The following is a 12,804-nucleotide window of genomic DNA, read 5'->3' as shown; positions in this document are numbered from 1 at the left end:
GCCCCTGGACAGCAAAACTGTCATCTTTTCCTCAGCTCGGTTAGACCCCTTCCCGAAGTCCAAAATATGCGTATGAGTGGTCAAATTGAAGCTCTTTGAGTCTAGTTTCCAATAAAACAAGAATCAACTCAATTGATATTTTCTACAAAAAGTTATAATTAAAATAGTAAACCATATCAAACCTGACAGCATTCCATTTTACATTATAACTTGAACTTTTCACAACTTGGTAAATTATTGAGGTTCTAGGGTCTTACACGAGGTATTCAGAACGTTTATGCCTCGATTCGGTTAGAGGACCAAGGTAGTAGGGCAATTTTAAAAAATTAACGATTTTTATGCTTCGGTTTTTTTACAACCGAGACGTATAAGTTCGTCGAAATTGCGAAAATGCCACCGCCTTTACATATGCTTCGGTTTTCTAAAAACCGAGACGTATGACCCGTGTTCTTATCCCTATTTTGCACTAGTGGTAAAACCGACCAAAGAAAATAGTAGAAACTAACTTACTATTTTAGGGAAACTGATTGAATGAAGTTGTAGACCTCACTGTGGTGATCGTCTAGATACATTTTAATTGTCAAAGAGATAAATCAAGAGTTAAAAAACTTAAAAAAAAATCTAGAGAAAATATTCTAGAATGATAGTAAGTGTTTTACAAGACATGCTTATAAAATTCTATTTATATAATCAAATTATTTTAACATTAAAATAATATGATCCATTTAATTTAAAACACTTATAAATTATAATACTTTATTTTTTTTAGGTTCTTATAATTGTCAGATTAAAAAAATTATATATATTTATCTTTAAATGTTAGAATCAAAATATATTAATGTTTAAAATAAAAATATATTTCAAATTTATATCCATTAAAAACATATTAAACTTTATTCCTTCTTTACGCATTTTATAAATATTGCATATCGCTATTTTCCGAATAAAGTTTTTGTTTTCTTTTGCAAACATAATGCATGTTTGGCAAATGCAATATAATATTATAAAATTGTTACTAGTTATTAGTCTATTGTATGTGATGTTGACATGCAGATTTGGGCAAAAGTAGAAGATTGAGTATTTAAAACATGTCTCATGGGTGACTTTCTCTTCCTCTGCATGTGGTAGGGACACAATACAAACGCGATTTCGGAGTTTTTAATGAACTGGTTTCACCGAAAACATTGAAAATGAACATTGATTTAGGTGCTGTAATACATTCAAGGAACACAGATCTTGCATAGAAAATGTTTCACATATGCTTCCTTCACAATGTCACAAAAGATTGTGTTCTACGTTTCCTGAATGGCTTCATGAAGATGTTACTTCAGCAAAATCATATTCTAATCTGGTGGAATAACAGCACCATGTGCTGTGGTGCTTTAAAGCTTCAGCTGAAGGGAATAAGGCTTTTCATTTATTTATTTATTTATTTTGTATTCAGTTCTCATGGTTTGCTGTTTTGATTCAAAATTTTGAATACTGAAATTTTCATTTAAAAAAATTCCAAAATTTACTGTACGAATAACCCAATTCCATTCAAATGATTAAGGTGGATTAAGTTAGATTCAATCTAAACCAATGTTTTTTTCATTAAATTAGGTGATTGATTTTGTAAAACTTTTTTTATAATATATGAAATAATTAATAAAATATCGGATCAAATAAATTGTAATTATTAAATAAATAAATAAAATAAATTTTTATATTTTATTGATTAAAGACAATTAAAAAATAAATATATAGATACTTTTTCTTTTTACCTACCTTATTAATTTATTAATTGTAGTATATCTGTGGCATTAATATTAGTAAATTTGTTTTTTCTTCTTGTTCTCCTAATCCATCTCTTTCTATTTTTGATCTTGTTTTTGAGTGTGATTGTAACATTCTAAAATACAGTAATAATTATAAATTAGAATTAATTACATTTAACAGTAAACAATTACAGTCTTATACTGTAATTAAACTTAAAAAGATTGTTTTTTGTAACTGTGTCATGATGATTGAATGAAGAGATTTATCTCTTCCTTATCTCTGGTTTCAGAAAAGATAAGTTTGTAGGATTATTATTTTTTATTTCTCGTTTAATTTTTTATATTAGTTAAATAATTATTCATATAATATATCAGAATTTTTAAAATAAAAATGATTTAATTTATCGTAGAACCAATTTTCAATTTACCCTCTCAGACAGATTTTTATTGTAATAAACTATTATAGTTAACAAATAATCTATTTTTTGAAGCACAAACAATCTTTTTAAGTAAAATCAGACGACAGAAGTAAATGGGAATTCAACATCAACTAGAGTCTCAAATTTTATTTTCAAATATTTCTGAGAACATCAAATCAGTGATCACCTAACAAGTTTGCAACCCTGAGAATGGAGACATGAAAATCAAAGCCATTGATTTTAGACATTCTGAGATTTTGTTGAGGAAGTTGTCTTTATCTTTTGAATCATCTTGTCTTTGATGAGCCTCCTCATTATTTTTCCAGAGGGTGACTTTGGTATGGTTTTCACAAAGTGCACCACTCTCACTTTCTTGTAATGTGCAGCATTGTTGGCAACATAGTTCATTATGTCCTCCTCACTTTCCTTTGCACCAGGGATCAAAACCACACTTGCACCTGGGATTTCCCCTGCATCTTCATCTGGTATTCTAAACAACCATTACAGAAAAAAAAAACCATTACTTTGCAATGACTTCCTTCAAAACTAAAATTCCAACACAAGTGTCAGATTAACAATGTTAACTATATTAACAAAAGAGCACGATTTTGGTTACTTACGGCACTACAGCTGCATCTTCAACTGATGAATGACTCAGCAAAATGGCCTCTAACTCTGCAGGAGCAACCTGTATATGTTCAAAATGACATCATTCCTTATTCTTTACCAATTTGTGTTTACTAATAAACATACTTTCATGACAAAATAATTATGTAAAAATGAGAAAGTTGAACATAGAAGTTTCAAGTTGTATGGTCATGATCAATCATCGTATATTCGAGGTATTGTTCGCTTACCATACATTCCAGTATTGTTCGCTTTGGAAGATGTAATTCTGTTATGGTTTTGTCTTTCCAGATGGAAAGAGGAAAAAGTATTTAAACTCTCTTACACCTTGATTTTATAGTGATACGAGACTATTAGGTGTAATAAAAACAATAGTTTTTTTCTATTTTTTTTATTGAAAAAGGTGACAATCCCTTGTATTGTTGTAAGCCTCTGAAGTATCAAGAACTTACTTGGAAACCTTTGTATTTGATCAACTCTTTGATACGATCAATGATGAAGACATTTTCTTCATCATCTATGAATCCTATGTCACCTGTGTGAAGCCATCCATTCTTGTCAATGGTATGTGCAGTTTCATCCACCTGTTTATAGTAACCTAATGAAAAAGACACATAATTTATGTTCATTCCGAGTGTAGTCTATCGTAACCTTATAACTGGTTTCTTTTTGGGTAGATTATTTCTGCATTCTTACCTTGCATTACACATTGGCTTCTCACACAAAGTTCCCCGGGTGTGTTCCTAGGAAGGGATCGACCAGTGTCAGGATCAATAAACTTGACTTCCAAATTTGGGAGGATGAATCCCACTGAATTTTTATGAACACTGCCCAATCCTTTTGTTGCAAGAGTGAGTGTGATGCAGCTATGCTCAGTAAGTCCATATGCCTACCAAAGAAAACTAGCTCTTGAGGAAGGTAGACACACGCCATACTAAATATTCAGAACTTATTATGCAAAATGTAAAAGTTAATTCATGACAGAAAATAACATGTTGATAGGATTTGGTATAGCAACCTCATGGACAGAAACACCAGGGAACTTGTGTTGAAAAGCACTAAGAAGTTCTGGTGCAAGTGGTGCTGCTGCAGTCATAACAGCTTGGAGTTTGAGCTTGGTGAGGTCAAATCCATCAACTATGGGATTCTTGACCAAGCTGAGAATGATAGGGGGTACAATGGGTGCAAATGTGACCTCATGTGTGATCAAGGCATTGAGAAACTTCTTCAACTCAAACCTTCCCATAACCACAACTTTCCCTTTGCTCCTAAGAGTGGCACAACATATTCCAGTGATGCCATAGATGTGAAAGAAGGGAATGAGGCCTAGTGTGGTGACCTTGCCCTCCATTTCCCTTGTCACACTGAAGAGTGTAGAGCAGAGATTAGCCACCAGATTTCTGTGAGTGAGCATCACACCCTTTGACATTCCTGTGGTTCCTGATGAGAATGGCATGGCACAAAGATCATTCTGTTCAACAGGTTCCTTGGAAAAATCACCACCTCCTCTCTCTGCTGCTTCAATCAACTTCTTCCAATTCATGCCACCTTCAACAACTTCATCTCCTACCACAATAACAGGTACCTCTAGACCCTTCACCTGTTTTTGTTATATCAACTCAGCAAATCTCAAATACTATACTTTAACACTCTCATTCTATGTATTATAGCCATGGGAATTCAAGTAAAATTCTAACTTTTACATTCACTAAACAAAGAAAGTTCAATGACATATATAAAGATTCATAAACCTACTGTGTTAAGTTTTAGTTAAAAGTAGCCTCAGGCGAGTTTGAAGAAGTTAGTATAAAAATGAAGATGAATTATACCTTTTGATAGTTTGTGGCATCTGTGACAAATATCTTGGCATCTGCAGACTCTTTCTGTTTCTTAATTTCTGAGACATGAGAAGCTGGATTAGCCCCAGAAAAGACCCCACCAGCAGCCATTATCCCCAAAGCAACAATGGCATACTCAACCACATTTGGAAGCAACACAATGACAACATGCCCTTTCCTCAAACCAAGAGATCTTAAGGCCTTTGAAAACCTCTTTACATCCCTCACCACATCACCGTAAGTCACCTGTTTTCCAGTTACAGCATCCACGAATGCGACCTTGTCAGCATAGAGCTCAGCATTTTGGAGCACATATTCTGGCAAAGTCACATTGTCAGGGATAGGGACAGGTGAGTACTGGCTACGAAAGACATGTTCCTCCACATCTCCCAAACTTTCCACGTAGCTGCTTCCCATGTTTCAGTTGTGTCTGGATACAAGGTTGCATGTCAGATTATTATAAGCACATTCTCTGATCATACTCTTTGCATGGTGAGTGAGGTTAGATGAGTTGCAAGTGAAGTGCAAATGGCCAATTTGCCATGCGTGGGGGTGTTTTGTTGGTAATTTGTTGAATCATGTCATTGACAAAGCCCAACTGCAATGTTCCTACAATCACTCTTATGTTTTTTATTTCTAATCTGTCAATATTCATAATCAATTCACTCTGCATCTCTTTCAAATGATTTTACTATTATTGCGGATAGAAAGGTGAAAATTGTGCATGTTCATATCAATGTATTTATACATATACTACTTCTCGGTGTGACGAAGATTTGCATAAAAAGTTTATATTTTTACTCAATTACCCCTTCCCTCACACACAATTCTCTTTTACATAATAAAATCGATTAACAAAAATTAAAAAATTATTCACAATTCTTTTACATATATATATAAAATCAATTTTTGTTTTTTACATTCTATATAATAATATAAAACAATAATAATAATATAAATAATAATAGAAAACAATATAAATAATAACAATAGTTGAAATATTTAAATCAATTAATATCATTTTCTAATTTTATTTTAGATTGTTATTGTAATTAAGGTTAAAAGTGTAATTATATAATTTTATTAATTAAAATAATTTTAATTATATCAAATCTACCCCTTTCACTAATTTTATAAATGTTTATCTTATTTTCCTTAAATTTCGTTAAAAAATAATGAGGAGAGCGTGCGACGGGAGAGTTTAATGAGAATGAGAGTAATTGAGATTCTGTGAAGAAGATAAATTTACTAAACTAAAAACATAATTACACTTTTGATTTTTTGCAAATATTTTTTTACGAAAAAAATTGCACGTATTTTCTGCAAAAAAATGTTTCTATAAAAATTCCTGGATTGTAAAAAAAATTGTAAGTATTTTTTATAATAAAAATTGTAAGTATTTTTTATGAAAAATCTTTTGCAGGAAATATTATAGATAATAGATTTTTTGTAGTAGTGATTGAAATTACAATAATATTGCGAGATACACTAACTTGTAATTGTGCCAATAGCTTTCGTTTTCTTTTCTGATCGAAGTAAAATCCTATTCTACTTTTGGCAGAGTCCAAGAAACCCTTTTCAAGTTGAACCAAATAGTTAGTAAAAATTCATTAACTTACATAAAACTAACCAATTACAGAATAACGAAATAACCTAAGAACTAAAAAAATACAAGTAACAACAATGGTCGTTCAAAAATTGGAACACAAAGAATAATCAAATTTCCATGTTTTAGATGACAGTCAAAGTCATCCAAAATGCCATACCACCTAGAAACATTGAAGCTGCAGTTGAACTTGCACCTGATATATCACCAACTGAACCATGTGAATTTTCTGGAGCAGAACTCGCCGGAGCAGTTTCCGGAGAGGCACCGTTGGATGGCAATGTAATGGGTGAACCTGCTGGTGTGGCAGAACTTGAAGGAATTCCAGCAGAAGACTCCGGCGTTGGTGCCTCTGCCACCGGAGATGGAGCCGGTGGTGAAGAGACGTTCTTGGCTGGGCTAGGAGCCTGAGATACTGAAGACGGTGGCTGAGTGACCGGAGCCTCCACCGGCGACGGAGAACCGGAAGACCCAGATGGAGAAACCACTGGAGATTGTGAAGGCGGTGATAAAGTTGGAGCCTTTGCAGGAGATGCTTGATGAGGCGCCAGAGAATGCACCGGCGGAGTGGCAAAAGAAGGTGATTTGGCCGGAGCAGACGATGGTGTTGACTTGGGTGAAGGGGCAGGAGCGTTGCCTGCGTGAACCAAACATAAAGACGTGAAGAGCAATGCCAACACAACGTGTGAAAGTAACCTGATCACCATGGTGTTTGAAGATTAAGATGACAACGTTGAACAGTGTTTGCAGCAACAACAACGTTGAAGAGTGTTTATACTGTGAGAAATTGAAAACGTGGAACTGTGTTGGATGAAGGAGTGTTTGGGGGAAGATATATAGGATGGTGGTGGAGCGTTGTGAGAGAAAGATGTGACCGTTGGGAGAGGGTTGATAGGGTTTAGCCAGTAAAGTAGCCGTTGGTGGGATGGCTCACTTGTTTAGATTCCCAAAGCAAGCAAACTGTAAAAGTTTGCATAACAACTGTTTGCCATATTTGAATAATATTGTAATAATAACGGTGGTTTGTACAAAAAGTGTTCTTTTAGAGAATAGCACTTGGAATTTTGGGTTTGTATAAAAATACCTAAACCTTTAAAAGGAGTATAGTGCAATGTTTTTTGAACAATTCAAGAGGTTAATCTAATATAAAAGACTTACTAAGAAAGTAATAGAAAAAGTATAAAATGTTTGTATACACTACAAAAATCTACATTTTTATCGGGGTTATTTTTTCTATTTCTGACAGTTTTAATCTCCGAAAAATAGGTTACCCGCGGTTAGGAAAACTGCCGGAAAAAGTTGCGTCGTTAAATAATTACCAGCGATTTTGAGAAAACCGTCGGTACTAGCGGGAGTTTTATGAAAACCGTCGGTACTAGCGAAGGTTTTATGAAAACCGCTAGTACTAGCGAAAGTTTTGTGAAAACCACCGGTACTAGTGGAGGTTTTGTAAAAACCACCGGTACTAACGGAGTTTTGTCAAAACCGTCGGTACTAGCAGAGGTTTTACGAAAATCGCCGGTACTGATGAGAGTTTTGTGAAAACCGTAGGAAATATGTACAAATTTTTGTTTTTAGTTTTTTATTGCAATAAAATGAGATTATGATAAATAACAAAGAAGAGGAAGGCAACTAAATGGTTATCTTGTTCTGGAAAGAAACTAGACTCTAAAATCCTCATAATTTTCAGCCAAAAGTTTACTTTGTATTTTGGGTTTTTGTTGAAGAAGTCTGTTGAATCTAATTGTCTTTTGTTAATCCCAATTCTTTGAACCAGATTCTATCACTTTAACCTCAACCAAGAAAGAAAACTAAATTACTATTTACCAGTGGCTCTCCAATCACATAGTCACATAGGATAGTACTCTAGACAAGATCTATGGAGCACAACAATATAGATCATATAGGTATTCCACTTGATTGTACAACAGTTTGCTATCTCCAAACTTTAATGATAGCAAAAATTGTTTAATGCTGGGTTCAAGTTTTCTTACACATTGCTGGTTGATAGTAAGCTTCCTTGCAGCTATATTAACAGCCTGGAATTATATATTGAAGTCATCAAGATTTTTAATAATATTAGAGCAATACGAGAATAACTATCTTCCTTTAACAGTAAATTTACATCAAATCGTTAAAATCCTAACTTGAGGGGTGTTTTATCACTAACAAACGCAATCACAAAAATGTAGAAAATTAATGACAATGACAAAAAAGAGTAAAGCTATATTCCTACAAGTGACGCGGCCTTACAATTATCACAACCAGAAAATATCAAGAAGCAAACGTAAACAAAGGCCAAAAAATGACGGCCTTACAATGATCACAACCAAAAAAACATTACAGAACATCAATACATGATGCAGGAATCTATATCCCTACAAGTAAATAACTAGATGTTATTTCCAATACCAACCCAGTTAAATTTCATAAATAGCTACAGTAGAACAACGAGAAGCTTCTTTCCAACGAGAAGCTTCAGTAGAACAACTCCAAAAGCATATACATCACTTTTATCAGTTAATTTACCTGCAAAAAAAATTCAAAATGAAACTTCCTCAATAGATAAAAGTTCAAGTTCTGCAATAAATCATGTAGAATCGTCTTGAACTTCTGAAAGGTATTAATGGTGCTTTTAGGCCAGGGGTGCTAACAGCTCTGATGGGTGTAAGTGGTGCTGGCAAGACTACTCTACTGGATGTTCTATCTGGAAGGAAAACAAGTGGATGCATCGAATGAAGCATCACAATATCTGGATACCCAAAGAAACAAGAAACATTTGCTCGCATATCAGGATATTGTGAACAACTTGATATCCACTCACCCAATGTTACAGTTTTTGAGTCCTTACTATACTCAGCATGGCTTCGTTTATCTTCAGAATTAAGTACTTTTTATTATCCACCTTGGCAGCAACTCTTCCCATCTGATACAGTACTTTGAGGTGAGCCCATGTCAAAATTTCAATAATTAAACTTTTAAAGACAAAACTTTGAAAATTTTCACATTATAAAGATATGGGAGATTTAATAAAAACATTCTCAATAAGACATATATTATTTAACATATCTGTGATTATATAGGATTTGTTTTTTATTTCTATAATCATAATAGAAACTTATACTATTATAAATTTATGAGCTTATAGAAAATCAATGTAATTATCCTTATTAAGGAGTAGTATACCGTTTAGTGTCCGTTACATATCAGACACATGAACGAGTAGTATACCTTTTAGTGTAAATGAGATTGAGCATACTAGTTACTTCTATAACATTAACATATTCACAAATTGATTAATATAGGTTGTTCAAGGAGTGCCTCATATCAAAGATGGTTATAATCCAGCAACCTGGATGTTGGAAGTCACATAAGTACTAAAAAAACTCACGTAGAAGTTAGAAAGATTTTCTAGGAATAATGAATTTTTAAATATTTTTTTAAAAAAGTTTGAATATAAATTATAATAATGATAGTTATCACAATGTAAACACTAATGCAATATGAACGTTATTCTTAATGCATGTAAACATCACTCCAGAAAGTGATTCCAAACTTTATAGAAAGGATAATACATGTTTAAAATTCACTATTTTTAATAAATTTAATGAATTAAAAGCATAACTTACCATGTACAGAGTTCGTAATTTCATCCACCTCATTGGATGATGAGGCATGTGAAGCAGCAACAGGAGGAGGAGTTTGATCATGCCTTTCACCATCTCCTGATATCTGGTATCTTAATGTTGGGTACATCTGAAGTAGCAGCCACATCGGGATTCATGTTGTTGCTTCCTTCTTTCCTAGCCTTCTAACCTTCAACATAATAATAATAATGTAAAACCTTCTTTTCTAATTATGTTTGAAAGTTTAAGTGTCATAATTTATATATATATATATATATATATATATATATATATTGTTGACACAGCTAGCTTTTTTAGTCTTACATGTTTGGAATATCAGTAATTGTAACTGTAACCATTTTTTCAGTATTAATAAGTGAACCAGGAGACATATTAGAGGCCAAAAGTATAGAGAAGAAAGAAGATAGAGTGAAAGTGAGAATTGAGTTTACCTGGGAAATTGAAGTGGCAAGTTCATGTAGACAAAGACTAAATCAACTTAGTTTCTGAAATATAATGTCATATTGTAAAGTGGAAATCAACTTAGTTTCTTAAATCAAGTAAAATACTAATTCTGATTCCGTAAGGCCTCTGCATGATGAACCATAATGAAGGTACTCCTGCTTATTAGTTATACTAAACAGAATGGGAAAAATTATAGTTGTAAACATCTTGAACCTACCTCTTCAGTAAGAGCCAAGTTAGCATCACAAAAGGATTTTATTGTTCCAATGTCTTCCCAATAATCTCTGAAAAAATACGACTGCAAAAACAACAAACATATAACTCTTTTAGTTTCATCATAGCTGTAATTAGAACTCTAATGTACAAGATCATTTGAAAGTAGATATATTAATGGAATTTTCTCTTACTTGGCAAGCAGAGTTTACGCATGAAAAGAATTTACAACTATTTTCTCAATATGTTGCCACGAAGTTACACTTACAAGCAACAATACATTTGGTATAGAGTATAAATCACCAATTAACACTGGAAATAAGACATCTGAAGAGATTAGCAACGAATATGTTTGAAGTTAAACGAAATTAACCATAAGATAACTAATATGATTCAATATATATGGTACGGTAGAAGCTCATAGACATTAGATCCCTACAATACCCATCTTTATATCATTGGAAAGAGGGTTTGAGAAAGAAAAAAGTGAAGAGATTCATTGTGGTGGTTAATGGGAGTTCCCTGATTGTAGTTGAAGAACAGGGCATGAAGAAGTTGTTCTTGGATTTGCCACAAACTTGGAAGAGAAAGCGTAGAACTTGTAGTAATCTTCATCCATTAAGCTGCCACATCCAGTGGAATCAAAGTTCAAGGAATAACTCAACGGATCATAGCGACATTGGAACGAACCTTGTCAACTCACACTTTTCGGTCGTAGTGTGCGCCCACGTCGCTTCAGTTTCCTCATCAGTTTCGTCACCAAACAACAACAGTGGCATGCTGACACCATGGATTTCGTTGCCATGGCAGTGTTGGTGGTGGCGCTTGTGGTGCTGCCAGATTCATTTTGCACCTTGGCACGCCCTCGAAGGTGCTGCCAACGAAGAACGAGAATGTCGTTGGAAACAAGTTTCTTCTCAAATCCCCAACCTCCTTCTCTGGTTTCCCTCCCAACCGGTTGGATAACCGGATAACGTCCTTCATGTAGGTCTCCACATCGGTGGCCAGCCTGTCCAGATCGAGGTCGGTGGAGGGAGATGGTCGGTCCTCGAGCCACGTCACCTGCGCGACCAGGTAGGGTTTCGTGCGCACCACACTGTTCACTCAGAACCGTTCCTGGCCCTTACAGATGAGAAAAAAGCGGTCATCCACGAGGCTCTCATGCTTTATGACTTCGCCGACGCAGCCAACGGCAGCGGTTCCAGAGACGACATCCGTGTAGATGACGCCGAAGCGGAGGTTTGCTTGGAGGAGTGTGTGCATCATGATGCAGCAGGGGAACTCGAAGATCTGCAAGGGGAGGATGGCGCCGGGGAAGAGCACCAGAGGGAGAGGGAAGAGAGGAAGCTCGACGACGTCATCGGAGTTGGGGAGTTTGTGTGGTGCTTCTCGGAGAAGGAAGAGAAGGAGCAGAGACTGGAATTAAGCTTCCGGTAGCGGTGGCGGAGAGGTGTAGCGAAATGAAGATTGTGGTTTGGGAGAAAATGAAGGCAGCAGGGAAAAGAAGATAGCGGTTTGCGGGAAAAAAAGCAAAAAGAATGAAGACGCAGAAACATTATTTTAAAAATTATAAATTATAACTATTACGGGCGGTTTATTTTAAACCGCCGGAAATTTTCCGAGGTTCTCGACACCACTGAGAAATAACCTCTCCTAAAATTAATAATTTTTGTAGAGATAGTTTCACAAAACAAAACAAAAAATATAAATCATTGTTGTAATTTATTCTTCAATTTTTTATTAGTTTCTTTTTATATTGTATTGTGGGATGCTATAAAGAATTGTGTTTTACATTATAGTATAAGCGTGTAAAATAATTAATTAGGAGTAATTATATTTAATATGTGTATTAATATTAGTTGATTTAATATATGTTGTATGTTTTTATTTTTAAGCATAATAGGTTATTTGTGTTTAAGTTTAAGGAGCGAGAGCATCTATGAATAAATACAAGTTATAGGCAAATCAAAGGAGATATATTTTGGAGCTTGGGGGCTGAAACGAGAAGAGAAGTTTTAGAAATTAGCAGTGGGGTAACATTTAGAAATTTTAGAAATTCTTTTTAATTCACCCAACGTTTTTAATTTACCTTTATCTTCTTCAAACATTTTATTTTCTCCATTTTCCTTTATGAAATCCAAAGCCAAATTTCTTCTCCATCTCTTTAAAATATTCAATCCAAAAGATAGATGTATCAGATTACCCCGAACAGTCCCGGACATAGGACGTGAGACATCCGGCCGAACTCGAGCA

The 12,804-nt window shown here is 34.3% G+C and overlaps 2 protein-coding genes and 1 pseudogene across 2 annotated transcripts; all 3 read right to left on the bottom strand.

The window, feature by feature from the left end:
- Positions 1-2,328: 2,328 nt before the first annotated feature.
- Positions 2,329-5,121, bottom strand: LOC108341430 (4-coumarate--CoA ligase-like 1). The gene is given in 6 exon segments (XM_017579117.2): positions 2,329-2,666; positions 2,797-2,864; positions 3,256-3,401; positions 3,500-3,692; positions 3,822-4,403; positions 4,633-5,121. Coding segments are annotated over 6 exon segments (1,728 nt in total). The 3' UTR covers positions 2,329-2,416.
- Positions 5,122-6,372: 1,251 nt separating this feature from the next.
- On the bottom strand, positions 6,373-6,954 carry LOC108341431 (uncharacterized). Its single transcript, XM_017579118.1, has one exon. The coding sequence runs from the start codon at positions 6,952-6,954 to the stop codon at positions 6,373-6,375; it is 582 nt and encodes a 193-aa protein (XP_017434607.1).
- A 1,494-nt stretch (positions 6,955-8,448) lies between these two features.
- Positions 8,449-12,107, bottom strand: LOC108341432 (uncharacterized; annotated as a pseudogene).
- Between the last annotated feature and the right edge of the window lie 697 nt (positions 12,108-12,804).

The sequence above is a fragment of the Vigna angularis genome, chromosome 6 (assembly GCF_016808095.1).
Source record: "Vigna angularis cultivar LongXiaoDou No.4 chromosome 6, ASM1680809v1, whole genome shotgun sequence".
Classification (NCBI taxonomy): Eukaryota; Viridiplantae; Streptophyta; class Magnoliopsida; order Fabales; family Fabaceae; genus Vigna; species Vigna angularis.
The sequence above is the reverse complement of the archived record's forward strand: the minus strand, read 5'-3'. Positions and strand labels throughout refer to the sequence as shown.

Coding starts and splice junctions, on each gene's coding strand:
- LOC108341431 (XM_017579118.1), bottom strand. CDS start 6,954: ATGGTGATCAGGTTACTTTCACACGTTGTGTTGGCATTGCTCTTCACG.